At 55.3% G+C, this 21,842-nt stretch overlaps 2 protein-coding genes across 2 annotated transcripts in view; both read left to right on the top strand.

Annotated features, from left to right (window-relative positions):
• Positions 1–5,462, top strand: part of Vwf (von Willebrand factor) — an 84,495-nt gene extending 79,033 nt beyond the window's left edge. The window contains exons 50-52 of the mRNA XM_070005007.1: positions 421–460; positions 3,547–3,644; positions 5,073–5,462. Coding sequence (XP_069861108.1) covers positions 421–460; positions 3,547–3,644; positions 5,073–5,273 — 339 coding nt within the window. The 3' untranslated portion in view covers positions 5,274–5,462. The remainder of the gene's footprint in view (positions 1–420; positions 461–3,546; positions 3,645–5,072) is intronic.
• A 3,068-nt stretch (positions 5,463–8,530) lies between these two features.
• On the top strand, positions 8,531–19,897 carry Ano2 (anoctamin 2). Its single transcript, XM_070005006.1, has 3 exons — positions 8,531–8,642; positions 16,639–16,823; positions 19,250–19,897. The coding sequence occupies exons 1-3, from the start codon at positions 8,621–8,623 to the stop codon at positions 19,895–19,897; spliced, it is 855 nt and encodes a 284-aa protein (XP_069861107.1). The 5' UTR covers positions 8,531–8,620.
• Positions 19,898–21,842: the final 1,945 nt, after the last annotated feature.

Genomic DNA, 21,842 nt, shown 5'->3' with positions numbered 1-21,842 from the left:
CAGGCTCGGTCACCTGGCTGCAGGGTCCCTGGGGGTAATGAGCCTGGTGACTTGTTGGGAGAGAATTCAAACCCATCAGGGCGGCGCCTGCAGTCCTGGCCACTCAGGAGGCTGAGGCCTGAGAATCCAGGTTCAAAGCCAGCAGGAAAGTCTGTGAGACTGTTAATCTCCAACCAGCAAAAAGCTGGGAGTGGAGGTGTGGCTCACGTGGTAGAGCGCCTGTCTTAAGTCAGTTGGCCCAGTTTTGAGTTCAAGCCTAGGAACACAATAAACAACAACAACAACAAAAAACCTCCCCACACAATAAGAAGAGCAGCAGCCAATCAGAATTGCCTGCGCTTGGCCAGGTGAGGTGGGCGGGGCGCTCACCTGGGAGGTGCCAGAGCCCACGTGACCTTTCCTATCTCTCTGTTTTCCCAGGGGAAGATCATGAAAATCCCAGGGACCTGCTGTGACACTTGTAAGTATGTCCTCAGGTGCTGAGCCCGGCCTGGGCGCGGGTCCTATTCCAGAAGCAAGGAAAAATCAATTCAGCTGGGTGCCCGTAGCGCACGCCTGTCATCCCAGCTACTCAGGAGGCTGAGATCTGAGGATCGTGGCTCAGAGCCAGCCCAGGCAGGAAAGGCTGTGAAATTCTAACTCAGTAAACCACCAGAAAACCAGAAGTGGCGCTGTGGCTCAAGGGGTAGAGCGCCCGCCTTGAGCTGAAGAGCTGAGGGACAGCGCCCAGGCCCCGAGTTCAAGCCCCATGACCGACATGAATAATCAACTAATGATTATATAATATGTAACTAACCATTAATCAACAGTAAATAACAATATTTAATATACATAATATATGTAGTATAGCATACATTGTGTATTATATAGTATGTAAATATATAAAATATAGATACTCTAACTAGAGATAATATAAGGACTACATTAATATATAATATTTAGCATATGTGAGAGGTAGTTTAGAAATAAGGCATTTAATAAAAATGTACAATTTATTAAATAGTTAATAAAAATCTGTTCAATATATATTAAATACCACATAAGCATCCCCCGGCCGTTATGTCCGAGGAGTTGGCTTCCCCTTGCTAGTCAGTCCCCGCAAGGCCCCAGGCAGCGCTTTCCCCCCCCCTCCCGCCTCTGGGGCCCCTCCCCTCCTCTGTCCTCCCCGCCTCTGGAGCCCCTCCCCTCCTCTGGAGCCCCTCCCCTCCTCTGGGGCCCCTCCCCTCCTCTGTCCTCCCGCCTGGGGCCCCTCCCCTCCTCTGTCCTCCTGCCTGGGGCCCCTCCCCTCCTCTGTCCTCCCTCCTCTGGGGCCCCTCCCCTCCTCTGGAGCCCCTCCCCTCCTCTGGAGCCCCTCCCCTCCTCTGGAGCCCCTCCCCTCCTCTGGGGCCCCTCCCCTCCTCTGGAGCCCCTCCCCTCCTCTGTCCTCCCGCCTGGAGCCCCTCCCCTCCTCTGGAGCCCCTCCCCTCCTCTGGGGCCCCTCCCCTCCTCTGTCCTCCCGCCTGGGGCCCCTCCCCTCCTCTGTCCTCCCGCCTGGGGCCCCTCCCCTCCTCTGTCCTCCTGCCTGGGGCCCCTCCCCTCCTCTGTCCTCCCTCCTCTGGGGCCCCTCCCCTCCTCTGTCCTCCCTCCTCTGGGGCCCCTCCCCTCCTCTGTCTTCCCTCCTCTGGGGCCCCTCCCCTCCTCTGTCCTCCCTCCTCTGGGGCCCCTCCCCTCCTCTGTCCTCCCTCCTCTGTCCTCCCTCCTCTGGGGCCCCTCCCCTCCTCTGTCCTCCCGCTTCTGGGGCCCCTCCCCTCCTCTGGAGCCCCTCCCCTCCTCTGTCCTCCCGCCTCTGGAGCCCCTCCCCTCCTCTGGAGCCCCTCCCCTCCTCTGGGGCCCCTCCCCTCCTCTGTCCTCCCGCCTCTGGGGCCCCTCCCCTCCTCTGTCCTCCCGCCTCTGGAGCCCCTCCCCTCCTCTGTCCTCCCTCCTCTGGGGCCCCTCCCCTCCTCTGTCCTCCCGCCTCTGTAGCCCCTCCCCTCCTCTGTCCTCCCGCCTCTGGGGCCCCTCCCCTCCTCTGTCCTCCCGCCTGGAGCCCCTCCCCTCCTCTGTCCTCCCCTCCTCTGGGGCCCCTCCCCTCCTCTGTCCTCCCCTCCTCTGGGGCCCCTCCCCTCCTCTGTCCTCCCGCCTCTGGGGCCCCTCCCCTCCTCTGTCCTCCCTCCTCTGGAGCCCCTCCCCTCCTCTGTCCTCCCTCCTCTGGAGCCCCTCCCCTCCTCTGGAGCCCCTCCCCTCCTGGGGTCTCCATTGTTGGCGGATCTGACAGGAGAGAGGCCCTGCCCTGCCCAGCCAGCACCCCCAGCGCACACGCGCTCCAGCGATGGTCTGTGCAGACTGGAAGACCACACGCGGGGATTCATTGCAGGAGACACTGAGTTGGAAAGAAAGAGGGAGGGCCCCCCCCCCCCCCCCGCTGGCTAGCAGAGGCCTACTGTGTGCCCTGCCTACCTACTGTGTGCCCTGCATACCTACTGTGTGCCCTGCATACCTACTGTGTGCCCTGCATTGCAGAGAGCAGAGGGCATCTTCTGAAAGACCCACAGGCCGGGACGTCTCGGTTCTTTCTGACTCTTGACCTTGTGGCTGACCTAGTGGTGGGGCCGTACTGCCCGTCTCTAACGCTCCCCACAGAGCCGGGCAGTGTTCCAGCACCTTCTCCTGTTCATGAGCACAAGAATGTAGAATCACCTGCCCAGGCTAATTTTCTTTTGTTCCTTTCTCTCTCTTTTTCCCCTTTCATTTCTATTTGACTTTCTTGTTTGGCTCTTACTGTGTTTTGCATTCATGGGCTCACAATTGTTTTTCTTCACTTAATATGATTTTGTTCGTGATTGTTTTTCTAGTCTAGGAAAGCAGGGGGAAAACAGGGATTACTTCACGTACTCCCAGTCCTGGGGCTTGAACTCAGGGCCTGGGCACTGCCCCTGGGCTTTTGTGCTCCAGGTTAGCGCTTCACCACTTGGGCCCTGGCGCCACGTAGTTCACGGGCGATCACAGTCTCATGGGCTTCCTTGCCCAGGCTGGTTTCGAACCAGGATCCTCCCACCTCATCCTCCTGAGAAGCTGGGATTACAGGCGTGAGCCACTGGAGCTGGCTACCCCTGCGGGTGCTGAAACCAAACCACCCTGAAAGACGAGAGCCAAAGGGAGGACCCCAGAATTGCGTCCAGGGCCCCCGGCCTCCCAGAGCTGGTCCTGGCATGGGCCTGTCCTGGTTCTTGGCAGGTTGCTTCATTGTCCATTCGCTTCTGGGAATGATTAACATCGTTAGGATGCATTTTAAGAGGACAATTAGATGAACGCAAGGCTCCTGCACATACCACGGCGGGCGCACGGTGCCGCCAGGCTCCGTCTGCAACTACAGCGGTCCTGCAGTCATGGTGACCTGGGAGTCCGAGGGGCCAGAAGCCACGGAGCTGGCGGTGGCGGCTGGCCAGACGTGAAGCAGGCTTCTCTTCAGATGCCTCTGCGCTCAGAGCCTCAGTTTCCCCCACGCCCCGTCTCTCGCTTGCCCCCTAGGCGAGGAGGTGGACTGTCGGGACGTCACGGCCAGCGTGAAGTACATCAAAGTGGGAGACTGCAAGTCTCAGGATGAAGTGGACATCCATTACTGCCAGGTAGGGCTCCGGGGCTCACGGAGGCCTGGGAGGGGGGCAGGGAGGAGGGAGGGAGGACTTGGACATGACTCTTTAGTTATATTCTAGAAGGATCTAGAAAGTTCACAAGGAGGAGAGGAACTGGAAATAGCTATCCATACATCTACCCCATCCATCCATCCATCCATCCATCCGTCCATCCATCCATCCATCCATAGCTATCTGTCTGTCTATCTACCATCTGTGTTTTTAAGTGTGGTGATACCGGGGTTTGAACTCTGGACCTTGTGATCTGCCGCTTGTGCTCTGCCCCAGCCTGTCTTTGCTGTAGTTGTTTTTCAGATAGGGTCCTCCAGGCGCCAGCCTCAGACAGTGATCCTCCTGTCTAAACTCCCCATGTAGCTAGGATGGCTTCCCAGACTCCCAGCTTTTTCGGTGGCTGGGATTACAGGTGGGAGCCAACACACCTGCCAGCCTGGAAGCATTTCATTGCTGTGGTGCTGGTCCTGGGGCTTGAACTCAGGGCCTGGGCGCTGTCCTCGAGCTCTACAACTGAAGGCTGATGCACAGCTCCACTTCCTGCTTTTTTGGTGCTTAATTGGAGATGAGGGTCTCCTGCATTTTCCTGCCTGAACCGCGATCCTCAGATCTCAGCCTCCTGAGGAGCTGGGATGACAGGCGTGAGCCGCCGGCGCCTGGCACTGGAAACACTTTTTAGGTTGTACTTACTTATTTACTTATGATGCTTATTACCTAAGAACTTTTTATTTTAGACTGTCAACAGAACCCTTTTAGACATATTCAGTTATACATGTTTTAGTCACCCTGCATTCTCATATGGACGTGAAGTGCAATTCACTGAGATGTTTCCAAAATGTCTTCAACTCAGTGCGACTCTTCTGGATTATTTTTTTTTCATTTCATGGGTCTTTAATTGTTTTTTATAAAGGTCATGTGTATTTTTTTAGAGTAAATGTTTTTATTTTTTATTTTTTTGCCAGTCGTGGGGCTTGAACTCTGGGCCTGGGCGCTGTCCCTCAGCTCTTCAGCTCCAGGCTGGCGCTCTACCACCTGAGCCACAGCGCCACTTCTGGCTTTTTCTGTTTCTGGGTGCTGAGGAATCGAACCCAGGGCCTCATGCACGTGAGGCGGGCGCTCTACCACCGAGCCACATTCCCAGCCCTAGAGTAAATGTTTTTAAATGCGTGAAACTTTCCACCCCAGAAGAGAGACCAGCCAGACCCTTTAGAGAGCAGGGGAAGTGAGTTACAGCAGAGGGGTGCCCGTGTCCCCGAGTGGACGGGATGTTGCAACGTGGGCCTGCACACACACAGGCCTGCGTGTCCGTGGGGCGCGGCGTGGGAGGCCAGCGTGGGAGGCCCGGCGTGGGAGGCCCGGGGACGTGGCCTCCCCGCGGCTGACGGCTCGCCCGCGCTCCGTGCCTTGCAGGGCCGCTGCTCCAGCAAGGCCGTGTACTCCATCGACACGGAGGACGTGCAGGACCAGTGCTCCTGCTGCTCGCCGGCGCGCACCGAGCCCATGCGGGTGGCCCTGCACTGCGCCAACGGCTCGGTGGTGTTCCATGAGGTTCTCAACGCCATGCAGTGCGGCTGCACGCCCCGGGCCTGCAGCAGGCCGGGCACGCGGTAGCCCCCCGGCCCCCGGGCCTGCCCCCCGGGCCTGCAGCAGGCCGGGTACGTGGTAGCCCCCCGGCCCCCGGGCCTGCCCCCCGAGCCTGCAGCAGGCCGGGTACGCGGTAGCCCCCCGGCCCCCGGGCCTGTCCCCCTGTCTCCCCTCACCCCACCCACAATAAAGGCCCAGCGCTCACCTTGCTCGGCAGCCGTGGGCTGGGGTGCACACTCGCCGGGGCGCAGTGTCCAGCGCTCACCTTGCTCGGCAGCCGTGGGCTGGGGTGCACACTCGCCGGGGCACAGTGTCCAGCGCTCACCTTGCTCGGCAGCCATGGGCTGGGGTGCACACTCGCCGGGGCGCAGCGTCCAGCGAGGCCGCAGAGCCTCCACCAGGCTCCTTCCTGGTGCTCAGGCTCAGTTTCCTCATCTGGAAGCCAGGAGCTGTGAAAAATGGGCGATCTCCGCCCACGGGGATCAGGGTGGGGAAACTGAGTCACAGAGGACGTCAGCATCAGTGCACGGGGCACCGCCATCTCCCTCGGGCTCTGCCCGCTGCAGGTGCCCGGCGGGGAGGGACGTGGGCAGCACCCGCTCACACCCAGCCCCGGGGCGCTCGTGAGCACCGCCATGCGCACCCACAGACCGTCCTTCCTTAGACTGGTGTGGGGAGGGCTTCCCCGGCCACGCCCACAGGGTAGCCTGGTCTTGGGGAGGGGGAGAGAAGATGGACCCACAAGGAAACAGATCTTAGATGTCTGGAGAAATTAGACAGGGAGACTCAACTCTGGGCATGATGGAGTTGGAGTGGAATTAGACTCCGCCCCATTCCTGGAGATGGAATTAGCCCAGAGAAGTCAGGACACTAGCTGAGCGTTGCACAGCTGCCACAGGCAGGGCCAGTTTCAGAACTCAGGAGCTCCACACCAAGCCCATGGCTTAGCTCCCCCGCCTTATTCTCGTAAGAACCAGCGATTGCTCCATCCTTAGATTTTGGCCAGGTTTCGGTTGGGGGAAGTAACTTCAAAGAGAAGCCACAAGAGAGGAAAATGGCGGCGGTTGTGAGGAGCAGGTGCAGTGGGGGCGTTTAGCGGTAGCGGAAGGCCGGATAGATGGAAGTTTTATGTAACCGCTTAATAATTCAGCGGCTGTCCTCGCTCGGCTCACGCCTCTTTCCCCGTCTCCGAGGAGCCTCTGAAGTCTGTCTCCGGAGGAAACCAGATCCATAGGTGCAGAGCCGGTTGTCACTCTTATGACGGGTGGCCTGACACTGCCCGGGGCCCGGGTGTCCCCTGGCCACAGAGAGACTAGACAGAGAGCCGTCAGCCACCCATAGCCCGTGCCCGGGCCGCGCGTGTGGCTGCAGACATGTTCATGATGGTCAAGAAAAAGCCAGACTGGGAAACCACTCTGTGTGTGTGTGTGTGTGGGGGGCTGGTCCTGGGACTTGAACCCAGGACCTGGACACTGCCCCTTAGGCTGGTGCTTTGCCACTTGAACCATGCCTCCACTTCTGGCTTTTTGGTGGTTCCTGGGAGATCAGAGTCTCACAGACTTTTTCCTGCCTGGGGCTGGCTTTGAACCATGATCTTCAGCCCTCAGCCTCCTGAGTAGCTGGGCCGACAGGCGGGAGCCACCAGCGCCTGGTTGGAAACTGCATTTCGAAGAGGCCCTCAAACGCAGTGCCTCTGGAGGAAAGAGGCCACGAGACCCAGGGAGAGAGCAGGAAAGGAAAGCACTCGCAGAGCCATGGCGGGATTGTTTGCTGTGTGGATGGGCTGGAAGAGACGCGGAGGGACTTCACAGGATGCAAACGAGGAGAAGGCTCTGCAGGGAGAGGGACCGAAGCACAGGACGCCGGGCTACAGTCTGCTTAGGGGCCCGGGACATCTCTTAGAGAGTCTTAGATGCTTGACTTCGTTTGTGTCAGTCGTGGGGCTTGAACTCAGGGCCTGGGCGCTGTCCCCGAGCTTTTCAGCTCAAGGCTGGTGCTCTACCCCTTGAGCCACAGCACCATGCCCTGTTTTCTGGTGGTTCATTGGAGATAAGAGGCTCGTGGACTTTCCTGCCCAGGCTGGCCTTGAACCGCAATCCTCAGCTCTCAGCCTCCTGAGTAGCCGGGATGACAGGCGTGCACCACTGGCGTCTGGCATTGATTTTTTACGTGATAAGATCTTCACGTATAAAACAGGTGCAAGGCTACGCCTCACTTTATAGAATCGTTGTTGGGGTTCAAACCGCCTTTGGGGAACCCCTCAAGGTGCTGGATAAAGAATAAGAGGATTAAGGCCCAGGGTTGGGGCAGAATATCACCCGCAGCTTCCCTTTGGCCCCTTCTGTGTTATATACTTATCCCCACGCCTTGGGCATCTGGGGAGATGTTGGGGGACAATCCTGACCCCCCAACTTATCACTAGAAGAGAGAAAGCATACACCGGAAGGTGTGGGGGGCTGCAAATAGCACCTCTGGTCCTAGCGTGTCTTTTTTGGGGGGCGGGGAGTCTTAAAACACCTCCCACTCACCTGGGCACCGGTGGCTCCCGCCTGTCATCCCAGCTACTCAGGAGGCTGAGATCTGAGGATGGTGGTTCAAGGCCAGTCCGGGCAGAAAAAGCCCGTGAGACTCTGATCTCCCATGAACCACCAGAAAACCAGAAGTGGTGCTGTGGCTCAAGGGGTAGAGCGCCCGCCTTGAGCTGAAGAGCTGAGGGACAGCACCCAGGCCCTGAGTTCAAGCCCCACGACCGACCCCCCCCCAAAAAATCCCAAATACCTCCCACTTTCTGCATGTAATGACCCCTCCCCTTTCTGTCCTTTTGTGTTTACCCGTCTCCTGCTTTAATCTTGAGAGAGGTGTGTGCAGGTGCGGGTGAGATGGAGCGAGGGCCGGTGTGTGTGTGTGTGTGTGTGTGTGTGTGTGTGTGTGTGTGTGTGTAAGGTGTCCTTTTCAGGGGTGTCGTCCCCCCCGCCCCCCTCGATCCCATTCATAGGCCCACAGGAAGGTGGCTTTGCGGGCAGGATTGGAAACGAATCAGACAGACGGTTCATGAGATAATCCCGCTGAGTTCTCACGCCCGAACCAGGTTAAGAGCTGCTGCTGGGGTAAACACTGCAAACCCCGGTGGGCCCTGGCCCCAGCCCGATCACTGCGGGGCGGGGGGGGGGAGGGGACCTCCACAGCCGAGCCAGGACTGGGCCGAGGCCGCGCTGATGGCAGGGAAGGAGGAGGAAGTGGCAGCGGGCCAGGGGCGGGCACATCTACCCTCCGCTGAGCCGGGATGGAATTAGCCCCGAGGACGGCATAAGCCCATCCCCGAGCCGGCCGGGCTCCGGGACCTCGGGGGGCCCTGTCTGGGCTGAAGCTACACCATGGCTGGCCCCGCACCCTGTGGTGAGTTTCTCCAATCCGGGGGATCTCAGTCCTGAGCAAGCAGTAGGGACCGCGGGCACAGGGTTCGAACGCTGCCTTTGCAGATGTGTGGTGCCCCAGGGAGCCATGGCCGGCTGAGGTAGAAGCAGAGGCCTCCCCCACGGGGAAGCTGCCGGACACGGTCTCTTCTATAAAGTTGTTTTTTTGGGGGGGGGTAACCAGTCATGGAAGCTGGAACTCAGGGGGCCGAGGTGGCTGTCCCGAGTTTTTCTTTTTTGGGCTCAATGCTGGCGCTCTACCGCTTGAGCCACAGCTCCCCTCCCAACTTGTTTTTCGTTTTTGGTAGTTCACAAGAGGCTCACGGACTTTCTGAAGGGTGAGCCTCAGATCTCAGCCTCCTGAGTAGCTGGGGTGACAGGCGGGAGCCACCGGCGCCCTGCTGATGCTTTACACACATACACACCTATGTGTGTATATATGTATCTATACATTAATCAAGGAGAAGACGCTGGTAGAGGTTTGAAGACGTGTGTGTGTGTGTGTGTGTGTGTGTGTGTGTTGCTCCTACTTTGGTTATTTGCCCCTGGGCTGTGGCTTAGGGTAATAGGACACCTTTACAAGTAGTCAGGTTGAACTCGGTCGTCTACATCAGGCGCCCACATCTGGAGCCATCCCTTCCAGTCTTCAGAGAAAAGCCAGTGGGGGATGAAGGATGTTGGGGGGGGGAAGGAAGGGGGCAGGGTGGGGCTGGGCAGGGTGGGGCTGGTCTGGGTGGGGCTGGGCAGGGTCGGATGCAGCTGGGTTTGCTTACAGCACATCTCCAAGGATGGAGACGCCCACCTAGTGTGTATGAATGCCAGGCCAGCGGGACTGGAGGGTAGGGGTCTGCTGTAGTCCCGGATTCTCTGTGAGTGGATGTGACCCCAGCTAGGCTGGCGCAGGGCAGGAGATGTTAGTGTGTGTGTGTGCGTGTGTGTGCACGCACCTGTGTGTACACGCTTGTGTGTTCTCCATGACCATGACACGCCCGTGTTTTGTCCTAGGGACTTGACCTCAGGGCCCGTCCCAGGATGGGGCGTCTGGAGTCTTCTCCCTCTCCAAGGCCTCAGTCCCCACCCTGACTTTGGTAGCTGGGGCCTCTGCCCTCTGAGCTGTGGGGTTCAGGGGCTGAGCCCCGGCTCTGGCTTCCGGTCTCTGGCTGTGTATTCCTCTGCCCAGCACAGCTCATCTGAGCCCCAGCCCCCTAAAGCACCCCTCGGAACCCCCATCAAAAGGCTAGAGCCACCGCAAGGGACAGAGGCCGGGGACCAAGGGAGGGGCAGCAAATGGGAAGGTTTACCTGGAGAGAGACAGGAAGTCAGGCCTCCTGCCTCTGACATCCCAAGAGGTCTTCTTCCTCCCTCCTCCCTCCTTCCTCCCTCCCTCCCTCCATTCCCTCCCTCTTTCCTTCTGCCCCTTTCCTCCCCCTCCCTCCCTGTTTCCCCTCCTTTTTTTCCTCCTTCCTCCTCTCCTTCCCTTTCTGTCCTCCCTCCCTTCCCTCCCTTTCTCCATCTCTCCCTTTCTTTCCCACCTTCCTGTCTCTCCTCCCTTCATCTCTTGCTTCTTCCCTCCATTTCCTTCCTCTTTTCCTCCCTCCCTACTTCTCTCCCCCCTCTCCTTCTTCTCTCCTTCCTCCCCCCAATCCCCCTTCCTCCCTCCGTCCCTCTCTCCCATTCCTTTCTCTCTCTTTCTTCTCTCTCCTTCCCTTTCTCCCTTTCCTTCTTGCCCATTCCCCTCTTCTCCCCAATCCCCCACATCCAGCCCTTTCGCTTCTCTCAAAAAAAAAAATAATTATGCAGGGCCCCGGTGGCTCACACCTGTCATCCCAGCTACTCAGAAGCTGAGATCTGAGGATTGCGGTTCAAAGCCAGCCCGGGCAAGAAAGTCCGTGAGACTGATCTCCAATAAACCACCAGAAAACTGGAAGTGGTGCTGTGGCTCAAATGGTAGAGCGCCAGCCTTGAGCAGAAGAGCTGAGGGACAGCGCCCAGGCCCAGAGTTCAAGCCCCACAACTGACAACAAAAAATTAAAGCTGAGCACTGGTGGCTCATGCCTGTAATCCAAGCTACTCAGGAGGCTGAGATCTGAACACTAGAGTTCCAAGAGCAATTGGGCAGGAAAGTCCATAAGACTCATATCCAATGAACCACCAAAAAAAAGCCAGAAATGGAGCTATGGCTCAAGTGGTAGAACACCAGCCTTGAGCAAAAAAGCCTAGGGATATTGCCCAGGTCTTGAGTTCAAATCCTGGGACTGGCACACACAGCATGCAAAACAAAAACCCAGTGAACACCAAAAAACAGCATGAATTTAAAGTCGAGCAAGGGATTTGAATAGACTTGTCTCCAAAAGAGACAAACCCTTAGTGGATAAAGCCCGTGAAAAGAAGTTCAGCATCATTGGTAATCAGAAAACACAAAGAGCAAATCTACCCGGCTGCCTCCTCTCAGGGCAAGCACCTTTCCAGAGGCCAAGGGTCTCAACCTTTGCCTTGCTGTGTAAATGCTCAAGACAAAGCGAGCCTAGATCTCTGCCAGGGAGCCCCAGACATCGACATGTTCTCAGGGGCATCCGAGGTGGAGCATCACGGGATGGCCTGGCTACTCAGGAGTCTGAGATTTGAGGATCACGGTTCGAAGCCAGCCTGGGCAGGAAAATCCCTGAGACTCTTACCTCCAATGAACCACCAGAAAAGCCAGAAGTGGAGGCGTGGCTCAAGTGGTCAAGCACCAGCCTTGAGCACAAAAGCTCAGGGACAAGTGACCAGGCTCTGAGTCCAAGATCCAAGACTGGCACAAAGAAATAATAATAATATAAGTATGTACGGATGTATGCATTGGGGGTATTATTTTAATAAAATCCTCAGGATCATTTATGTTCCTTAGATCTGCTGAAAAATCTCCCCGTATCCTCTTTCTAATTAATTCATGTTTGGTGGCACTGGAGTGTGGCGCTCCTGCTTGCCAGGTGGGAACTCATACCACATGAGCCACTTCCTTAGTATTTCCTGCTTTGTTTTCCAGAGAAAGTTAAGAGAATTTCGCTTGAGTGGCCCCACTCCCAAGTTCCTGGGATTATAGGTGTGTGCTACCATACTTGGCCCTGCTGGAATTCTCCCTAACCCCTGGCCTCTTACCCAGATGAGAAGGTCTCAGAGTGGAGCTAGGGAACCGTGATTAGAAAGATCCATGGCTAGGTTTTAACCTCACCCCTGGTAGTTGGAGAAATGGGCAAAAGCAAGTGACCAGTGTTCTGGTTACCCCTGGAAAAAGAGAATAAGTTAGAGAAGGTACATATATATATATATATATATATATATACATAAATATATACATAAATATATACACATACATACATGTATGTGTGTATTGGGTGTGTGTATGTGTGTGCACACGCGGTGTCATCTCAGGAGGCTGAGATCTGAGGGTTGAGTCCAGTCCAGAAGGGAGATTCTTACCTTCAGTTTAGTGAATTGATAAGAGTGCCCAGCCTTGTACCAAGAAGCTACAACAGAATGTAAGGCCCTGTGCACGCGGCCCTGTGCACGCACGTGTGTGCACACACACACACCCAGAGGGTGGCGGAGAGGCAGGAAGTCCACAAAACCTGCTGAGCAGGCCCAGTAGTGAACCAAAGCAATGAGGAGTCTGTGGGAGGAGCAGGGGAGAGATTATGTTTTTCTCACCAGCTCAGGATCCTGCTCGCTCATGTGAATGAAGGAGAAAACGACGTGAACTTGTGGCCGAGCAGATGACCACTGCTGAGTGAGCATCGTCTTTCAGAGACCCAGAGGGAGGCTGTGTTCCTTAAACCCCATTAGCCATGCTCCAAACCACAGCGTTGGGTGTGTAAACCAAGGAGTACGTTTTATTTGGATAACTCATTCTGGAAGCTGTTTTTTTAATTTTTTGGTCCTTGAATGAAACACTTCCTGGAATGAATTGCTTATTCCTGTCTCATCCTTGGCTTTAACTTTCAGGACCTTGCACTAGCACGTTGATTCTGAACATTAGGGGTAAACGATCCTTCTAAAGAGATGTGGGTTTTCAGAGTGTACAGCCACCAAGGGTTTTTTTCTTTTCTGGTTAAAAGAGAGACGTGTGATCAGGCACCAGTGGCTCCCGCCTGTCATCCCAGCTACTCAGGAGGCTGAGATCTGAGGATCATGGTTCGAAGCCAGCCCAGGCAGAAAAGTCTGTGGGGCTCTTTATGTACAATTAACCAGCAAAAAACTCTTAAGTGGAGCTGTAGCTCAAGGGCTAGACAGCTAGCCTGGATCAAAAATGCTCAGGCACAGAGTTGAAGCCCCAGGTCGAGGCGTGTGTGGGGGGGTAGATATGGAGGGGAGGGAATGAATGAATTCAGAAGGGCTTTATAAAGTGTTTTCTTTTTGCACTGATTTCTTTTGCCCCTCTAGATTGATTAAAAGGGAGAGCTGAGGGGCAGGTATGGCTGGGTGCTGGTGCTTTGCACTTGTGTCTCAGGAGGCTGAGATCTGAGGGTTGAAGTTGGAGCCAGCCCAGTCAGGAAAGGCCATGCGATTCATACCTGGAGTTTGGTTAATTGATAAGAGCACCAGCCTTGAACCGAGAAACCACACTGGAGTGTGGAGGGCCTGATTTCAAGCCCCAGTACTGGCACCAAAAGAGAGAGAGAGAGAAAAGAAAGAAGAGAGGGAGGGAGGGAAGGAAGGAAGGAAGGAGGGAAGGAAGGAAGGAACGAGGGAGGGAAGGAAGGAAGGAGGAAAGGAAGGAAGGGAGGAAGGAAGGAAGGAGGAAAGGAAGGAAGGGAGGAAGGAAGGAAGGAGGAAAGGAAGGAAGGGAGGAAGGAAGGAAGGAGGAAAGGAAGGAAGGGAGGAAGGAAGGAAGGAGGAAAGGAAGGAAGGGAGGAAGGAGGGAGGGAAGGAAGGAAGGAAGGAAGGAAGGAAGGGAAGGCAGGCAGGCTTTCTGCATTGCTGGCCACCCATTGGAACTCAGCTCAACAAGAGAACCCGAGCTGGAGAGGTGGATGGCACTTTGGCGATCACAGTAATCGGCAATAGTCCAGGCCTGCAGCCTCTTTCTCCCCATTCATCCATCGCCAGGCGTCGGTTTCTCTTTCCTAGACGAACCTCCCCAGCAGTGGTGTTCTCTGAGGGCCCAGCCTCCTCGCCCCTTCCTCAGAGCCCAGGGCTCTGAATCTTGTTCAGCCCCCTGCCCCTGCTGTGTTAGGCGAATGGATCTCCCTACAGTGGATGGAAGGACAGAGATAGGACAGATCAGACACGCCTTCCTCTCCCCACCCTTCCCTGCTGTCCAGGTGTGCTCGGAGCCTGCTGTGAGGGGGTGGGATCTAGAAAGGGGCGGAGCCAGGGAATGGCCAGGTGTGCTTGGAAGAGGGGTGCAGGGGGCAGAGCCTCTAGGCCCAGACCAGATGGGGACCACGTGGAAACAGGCTCTGGTGTTCAAACACCTCGGAACTGGAGCCACTCAGGTCGGGTTTTCAAAATGGCGACTGGGAAGGAGGAAAGATCTGTGGGGCTTGAACTCAGGGCCTGGGCGCTGTCCCCCAGCTCTTCAGCTCAAGGCTGGTGCTCTACCACTTGAGCCACAGCACCACTTCTGGTTTTCTGGTGGTTCCTTGGAGATCAGAGCCTCACAGACTTTCCTGCCCAGGCTGGCTTTGAACTTTGTTCCTCAGATCTCAGCCTCCTGAGTAGCTGGGGTGACAGGCGGGAGCCACTGCGTCCTTTTATAAATCTCTGCTTTTCTCTCAAGAGTTTTCACCATGCCTTGCTCGCTTTGTACACTTGGTATTTTAACTATAATACGCATGGGGGGGGTTGATCTTCTCATTCTGTGTGGCTTTCTCAATTCCTCTTGCACTTGTATGTTGTATTTTTCACAAGATACCTTTTCTTTTTCTTTCCCTTTTTGCAATCATGTCACCGAATGGCTCTTATATACCTTCAGGCTGTACCTTAGCATCATTCTCTGTGTCAGAAACATCCAAAGGAAAAAAAAAGGGGGTGTCTTTTAATTGTGTCCCAGAAGTCTGGAATGTTCTGTTGAGAATTTATTTTCCTTTATTATTTTATTCTCCTTCATCAATCCTGTCTTCAAGACTTGGAATTCTCTCTTTGGCCTGAATTAGTTGTCCATTTATTATTATTATTATTATTATTGTTGTTGTTATTGTTATCATCATCATCATCATCATTTATTTTACAGTACGGGGTTTGAACTCAAGACTTTGCTCTTACTTTAGTTTTTAATTTTTTTTTGGCCAGTTGTGGGGCTTGAACTCAGGGCCTGGGCGCTGTCCCTCAGCTCTTCAGCTCAGGGCTGGCGCTCTACCACTTGAGCCACAGCGCCACTTCTGGTTTTCTGGTGGTTCCTAGGAGATCAGAGTCTCAGGGACTTCCCTGCCCGGGCTGGCTTTGAACCGCCATCCTCAGATCTCAGCCTCCTGAGTAGCTGGGCTGACAGGCGGGAGCCACTGGTGCCTGGCTTAGTTTTTCGTTGTTTTCAACCGGGTCTTAGTTTCCTGCCCTAGCCAGCCCTGGGCTGCGATCCTCCGTGTTAGACCTTCCGCAGTCCTTTATCCACATGGCTGTCCGGGTTGGGGCTGGGGGTATTCGGGTGGGAAGCAAGGAGGAAGGCCATGCTGGGTTTCTGGCGCAGGGTGGAGATGAGCACTGTTGAGGGAATTCGGGGAGTTGGTGGGGGTGAGATCCCCACTCTGGCTTGGGGTGTGTTGGCTTGGGGAGGCCCTGAGACACCCCGGGGAGAGGTCAGGAGACAAGCTCATGCCAGCCAGTGCCTGGTGCGTACAGGAGAGGTCAGGCTGAAGGGGACATTTGGGTGGCTACTAGGGGGAACCTCCTGTCGATCTTGGGGTGTGAGACCCCGCACAAGCTCTTTCCTCGCTCCCCATGTGCTCCTGGTCTTTGGTTCTAACTCTGCTTCCATGCAGCATGCCCTCCCCCAAGCCTGCAGCGGTGTCTCTAGAACACAGAACAACCTTTCCCCCCTCCCTCCTTAACTCCCTCCCTCCTTAGCTCGCTCCCTTCCTTCCTTCCTTCCTTCCTTCCTTCCTTCCTTCCTTCCTTCCTTCCTTCCTTCCTTCCCTTCTTCCCTCTTCTTCCCTCCCTCCCTCTTCTTCCCTCCCTCCCTTCCTTCCTTCCTTCCCTCCTTCCTTCCTTCCTCCCTTCCCTCCTTCCTTCCTTCCTTCCTTCTTTCCTCCATCTTCTTCCTTTACTACTTCCTCTGCTCCCTTCCTTTTCTCCCTCTCCTCTCTCCTCCCTTCCTCCCTCCCTCCCTTCCTCCCTCCCTTCCTCCCTTCTTCCCTTCCTCCCTCTTCTTTCCTCCCTCCCTCCCTCCCTCCCTCCCTCCTTCCCTTCCTTCCTTCCTTCCTTCCTTCTTCTCTCTTTTCTTTCTATTTTGTGCCACTCCCGAGACTTGAACCCACGACCTGGTCACTATCCCCTGAGCTTTTTCACTCAAGACTAGCAATTTTACCCCTTGAGCCACAGCTCCACTTCCGGCTTTTGGGTGGTTCCTTGGGGATCAGAACTTTCCTGCCCAGGCTGACTTGGAACCTTGACCTTCAGATCTCAGCCTCCTGAGTAGCTGGCATGGCAGGTGTGAGCCACTGTGCCTAGCGTCAATCCAATACCGTTATTCTAGTTGCCTGACTCATTTTGGGGGAAATAGTGTCTCCGTAGGGGTGTGTGTGTGTGTGTGTGTGTGTGTGTTGGCGAGGTCCAACTTCATTTTACTGTGCCGTAGCCGATATGAACTTGGCGCTCAGGCTGCAAGAGAACAGGCTATTTTCTCGGGTGGTCTTCTCTCTCCCTTGCCTCAGTTTCTCTGTATCTCAAGTTTCCCACCGACTGAAGTTGTTCTCTCTCCCCCTCTCTCTCTCTCTCTCCCTCTCTCTCTCTCTCTCTCTCTCTCTCTCTGTACCTCTCCCTCTCTCTCTCTCCCTCTTTCTCAGATATCCCTCTGCTCCCTGGTTCTCCACGTCGGCTCAGCCCTCGGACCGTGGCCAGAGGAGGCCAGGGGTCCAGGCAAGGACAGCACTACCTGAAGGTGCCAGGGTCCCAGGCCTCAGGGCCCCAGGGCAGCCCCAGCCAAGACCCAGGCCCGCCGTCCCCGGGAGACAGCTGCCACGGCAGTTCTGTAAGTACAGAGATAGGTGGGTCGGCCCTCCAGATGGGCCCCCCCAAATGGGGGCCCCCCCCGAATGCTCCCCCCAGTGTATCCCCAAATGAGCAGCTCTGGGTGTTGTCTATTTGTGCGTGAAGATCCCCTCTTTCCTCGTCTCTCTTCTGGAGTCGCACACGGTTCCTCCTGGTCTGAGGAGGCCCAGAAAGGAGACGGGTGGGAGAGGCCAGGCCATCCCTGTCTCTAAGCCCGGGAAGCCGGTCGGCTCCCAGCACGCTCCCCTGTGCCCGGCACTCCATCTGGTTGCCCAGGTGACTTCTCAGGTGGCGGCAGTTGGGTCTCAAACCAGTAATCAACAGGGGAACACCCAGAGGGAGGCGGCAGGTCCCTGCCCTGCGCCACCTCGCTCTCAGCCTCCCTCCCTCCCTCCCTCCCTCCTCCGCGGCTGCTTTTCCAGCTCCCACTCTGGTGTGGAAGGAGCAGGAGGCTGTTTCCCCAGTGCCATCAGGGGCCGATCCTGGCCCAGGGCCTGAGAGGGAGGAGGATGTGGGGCTGAGAGGTGGGGAGGTTGGAGCCTGGACATTGGCCATTGTTCCAATGGACCCAGAAAACCTGCCAGTGAGTATTCTGTGTGTGTGTGTGCGCGCTGATAAGTAGAGTTGGCTGATGTGGCCATCTGGATGAAGGTGAGCATGTGTGTGTGTGCAAATACGTAGAGTTGTGGGCTGATGTGGCCATCAGGATGGAGGTGAGCGTGTGAGCGTGTGTGTGTGTGTGTGTGCGTGTGCGTGTGCATGTGCGTGCATGTATCTCAGGTCCCTGCAATTGTGTGTGTCTGGATGACTTCCTCTGTGTAGGCAGCACCAGCTCAGGAGGATGTGAGTTGGGGAGACTCTGTTTATTCAGGGGATGGTGGTGGTGTCGGTGTGTGTGTGTGTGTGTCCATGTGAGGAGTGTGTGTGTGGTTCTGGGGGGGACAGGCTGTGGGTGCTGCTGTAGATGCTGTGTATGTGGGAGAGAGAAAGTGTGTGTGTGTGTGTGAGTGTCAGGGTCAGATGGACATGTGGGCTGTGTGGGGTGGGTGTGACAGGTGAATTTAGGTGTGACAGGTGAATTTAGGTGAATTTAGGTGGATTTAGCTGTGACAGGTGAATTTAGGTGAGTTTAGGTGGATTTAGGTGAATTTAGGTGGCTTTAAGTGTGACAGGTGAATTTAGATGAATTTAGCTGTGACAGGTGAGTTTAGGTGAATTTAGGTGGGTTTAGGTGAAGTTAGGTGAATTTAGGTGGATTTAGTGTGACAGGTAAGTTTAGGTGAATTTAGGTGAGTTTAAGTGGAGTTAGGTGTGACAGGTGAGTTTAGGTGGATTTAGATGAATTTAGGTGGAGTTAGGTGTGGCAGGTGGGTTTAGGTGGATTTAGATGATTTTAGGTGGAGTTAGGTGAGTTTAGGTGGGTTTAGGTGGATTTAGGTGAATTTAGGTGGATTTAGTGTGACAGGTGAGTTTAGGTGAATTTAGATGAATTTAGGTGGAGTTAGGTGTGGCAGGTGAGTTTAGGTGGCATTAGGTGTGGTAGGTGGGTTTAGGTGGAGTTAGGTGGGTTTAGGTGGAGTTAGGTGTGGCAGGTGGGTTTAGGTGGAGTTTGGCAGGTGGGTTTAGGTGGAGTTAGGTGAGTTTAGGTGGAGTTAGGTGAGTTTAGGTGGAGTTAGGTGGGTTTAGGTGGAGTTAGGTGTGGCAGGTGGGTTTAGGTGGAGTTTGGCAGGTGGGTTTAGGTGGAGTTAGGTGAGTTTAGGTGGAGTTAGGTGAGTTTAGGTGGAGTTAGGTGGGTTTAGGTGGAGTTAGGTGTGGCAGGTGGGTTTAGGTGGAGTTTGGCAGGTGGGTTTAGGTGGAGTTAGGTGAGTTTAGGTGGAGTTAGGTGAGTTTAGGTGGAGTTAGGTGGGTTTAGGTGGAGTTAGGTGTGGCAGGTGGGTTTAGTGGAGTTAGGTGTGGCAGGTGGGTTTAGGTGGAGTTAGGTGGGTTTAGGTGGAGTTAGGTGGGTTTAGGTGGAGTTAGGTGGGTTTAGTGGAGTTAGGTGTGGCAGGTGGGTTTAGGTGGGTTTAGGTGGGTTTAGGTGGGTTTAGGTGGAGTTAGGTGGGTTTAGTGGAGTTAGGTGGGTTTAGGTGGGTTTAGGTGGAGTTAGGTGGGTTTAGGTGGAGTTAGGTGTGGCAGGTGGGTTTAGGTGGAGTTAGGTGTGGCAGGTGGGTTTAGGTGGAGTTAGGTGTGGCAGGTGGGTTTAGTGGAGTTAGGTGGGTTTAGGTGGAGTTAGGTGGGTTTAGTGGAGTTAGGTGGGTTTAGGTGGAGTTATAGGTGTGGCGGGTGGGTGTCAGGCTGGTCATCTGACCCGAGGGAGCCCTCCTCTGTCCCACGGCACTCACCGGCGCGTCCCCTCTGTCCGGCCAGGTGATCAATAACTACCTGGATGCCAGCGACCCGGTGTCGTCCGAGGCCCGCCTGAGCCGCATGCACTTCCACGACAACCAGAGGAAGGTGGACTACGTGCTGGCCTACCACTACCGCAGGCGCGGGGCCCACGCGGGCCCCGGCTCACCCGGACGCGCGCTGGCCGTCATCTCCAACGGGGAGACGGGCAAGGAGCGCCAGGCCGGCGGCCCCGGGGGCGACATCGAGTTGGGGCCCCTGGACGCCCTGGAGGAGGAGAGGAGGGAGCAGCGGGAGGAGTTTGAGCACAACCTGGTGGCGGCGGGACTGGAGCTGGAGAAGGACGTGGAGGTGAGGCTGGCTGGAGGCCGGAGACCGGAGGCTGCCGAGTGGAGGCTGGCGGCTGCGCGCCTTGCTTCCGAACCTCCGCCTGAAGGAGGCGTCTGGTGGCCTTCTCCCATGGGAGCCGGGGGAGGGGGGTTCCTGGGTGACGAGCTGGCTTGTTCGTTGGACGTTGGATCTAAGTTTCTCTGTGGGGATGTAAAGCTCTCCATCACTGGCGAATGCACAGGGTTGAGGCCCTCTGAAGGGGGCGATTTGGGAAGCAAATGGAGCGTCTGTTCAGACATACTGTATCAACTTGTCAGCAAGAGGTTGCCTGGTCTGTGATCAGCAGCAGTAGAAAATCCACTCACTGACATATTCGCCCATCCACCATCCACCCACCCATCATCCATCCACCCATCATCCATCCATCCACCATCCATCCACCCACCATTCATCCATCCATCATCCATCCACCCATCATCCATCCATCCATCATTCATCCACCCATCATTCATCCACCCACCATCCATCCACCCACCATCCATCCACCCATCATCCATCCACCCATCATCCATCCACCCATCATCCATCCATCCATCATCCATCCACCCACCATCCATCCACCCATCATCCATCCACCCATCATCCATCCATCCATCATCCATCCATCCATCATCCATCCACCCACCATCCATCCATCCACCATCCATCCATCATCCATTCACCCATCATCCATCCACCCATCATCCATCCACCCACCATCCATCCACCCATCATCCATCCACCCATCATCCATTCATCCATCATTCATCCATCATCCATCCACCCATCATCCATCCACCCATCATCCATTCATCCATCATTCATCCATCATCCATCCACCCATCATCCATCCATCCACCATCCATCCATCCACCATCCATCCACCCATCATCCATTCACCCATCATCCATTCATCTACCCATCATCCATCCACTCATCATCCATTCATCCACCATCCATCCATCCATCATTCATCCATCCATCCATCATTCATCCACCATTCATCCACCCATCATCCATCATTCATCAATCATCCTTCATCAATCCATTATTCATCCATCCACCCACCTATCTATCCATCATCTATCTATCTTTCCTCCCTTCCCTCCCTCTATCCATCCATTCATCCACACCCCCATTCATCATCCTTCCTTCCACCCATCTATCCATTCATCGTCAATCCACCATCCATTCACCATCCATCCATCCACCCTTCTATCCATCCATCATCCATCATCCATCCTATACCCATTCATCCACTCTCCCATCCATCCATCGCTCATCCATCCATTATTCATCCACCCACCCATCCACCCATCTATCCATCTATCCATCTACCACCCATTGTCCATTCACCCACCTATCCATCCATCATCCTTCCTTCCACCCATCTATCCATCCATCATTCATCCATCCATCCATCCATCCCTCATCCATCTATCTCTCATCCATTAACCCACTTACCCACCAGTCCACCCACTCATCCACCCACCCACCCATCTATCCCTCCATCCACCATCCATCTACCCATCCACCATCCATCCACTCACCCATCTATCCATCATCCACCCATCCATCATCCACCCATTGATCTGCCTACCTGTCTATCCACCCATCCATTTATTACCCACTCACCCATCTACCTATCCATCCATCTGCCTATCCACCCATCCATCCACCCATCTACCTATCCATCCATCCGCCCATCCACCCATCCATCCACCCATCTACCTATCCATCCATCCGCCCATCCACCCATCCATCCACCCACATCTTCCCCTGCTTCTTGACTTATCTTTGCCATTTCCTCTGAACACTTCTCACTCTATATTTCTGGCCACCGGCCTCATCTCGGTGGTGTGGCACTCCTACGTGAAGTAATTTGATGGGTTTATGGGTGTTTTCTTTTGCTGTCAGGGAATTTGAACTCAGGGCCCTGTGTTTGCTAGGCAGACACACAACCAGTCCCTAGTGCTTTTTGCTTTAGTTATTATTTAAATAAGATCTCGCTTTGTTTTGCCTGGGGCTCGCCTGGCTCACACTCTTCCCTTGCAGCTGGGTTGACTCACAGAGGCCACAGTACCCGGCTCTTTTGTTGAGATGGGGTCTCGTGAACTTTTTGGTGGTTGGTTGTTTTTTGCCTTGTCTAGCCTCAACCTGAGATCCTCCTGGTCTCTCTGCCTGCAGAGTAGCTGGGATTGTAGGCATGGATTTGTGAGTTGTTGTTGTTTTAAATCGAAAGGTC

Source organism: Dipodomys merriami, unplaced genomic scaffold (genome assembly GCF_024711535.1).
Source record: "Dipodomys merriami isolate MVZ:Mamm:240054 unplaced genomic scaffold, mDipMer1.0.p SCAF_654, whole genome shotgun sequence".
Lineage (NCBI taxonomy): Eukaryota > Metazoa > Chordata > Mammalia > Rodentia > Heteromyidae > Dipodomys > Dipodomys merriami.
The sequence above is the reverse complement of the archived record's forward strand: the minus strand, read 5'-3'. Positions and strand labels throughout refer to the sequence as shown.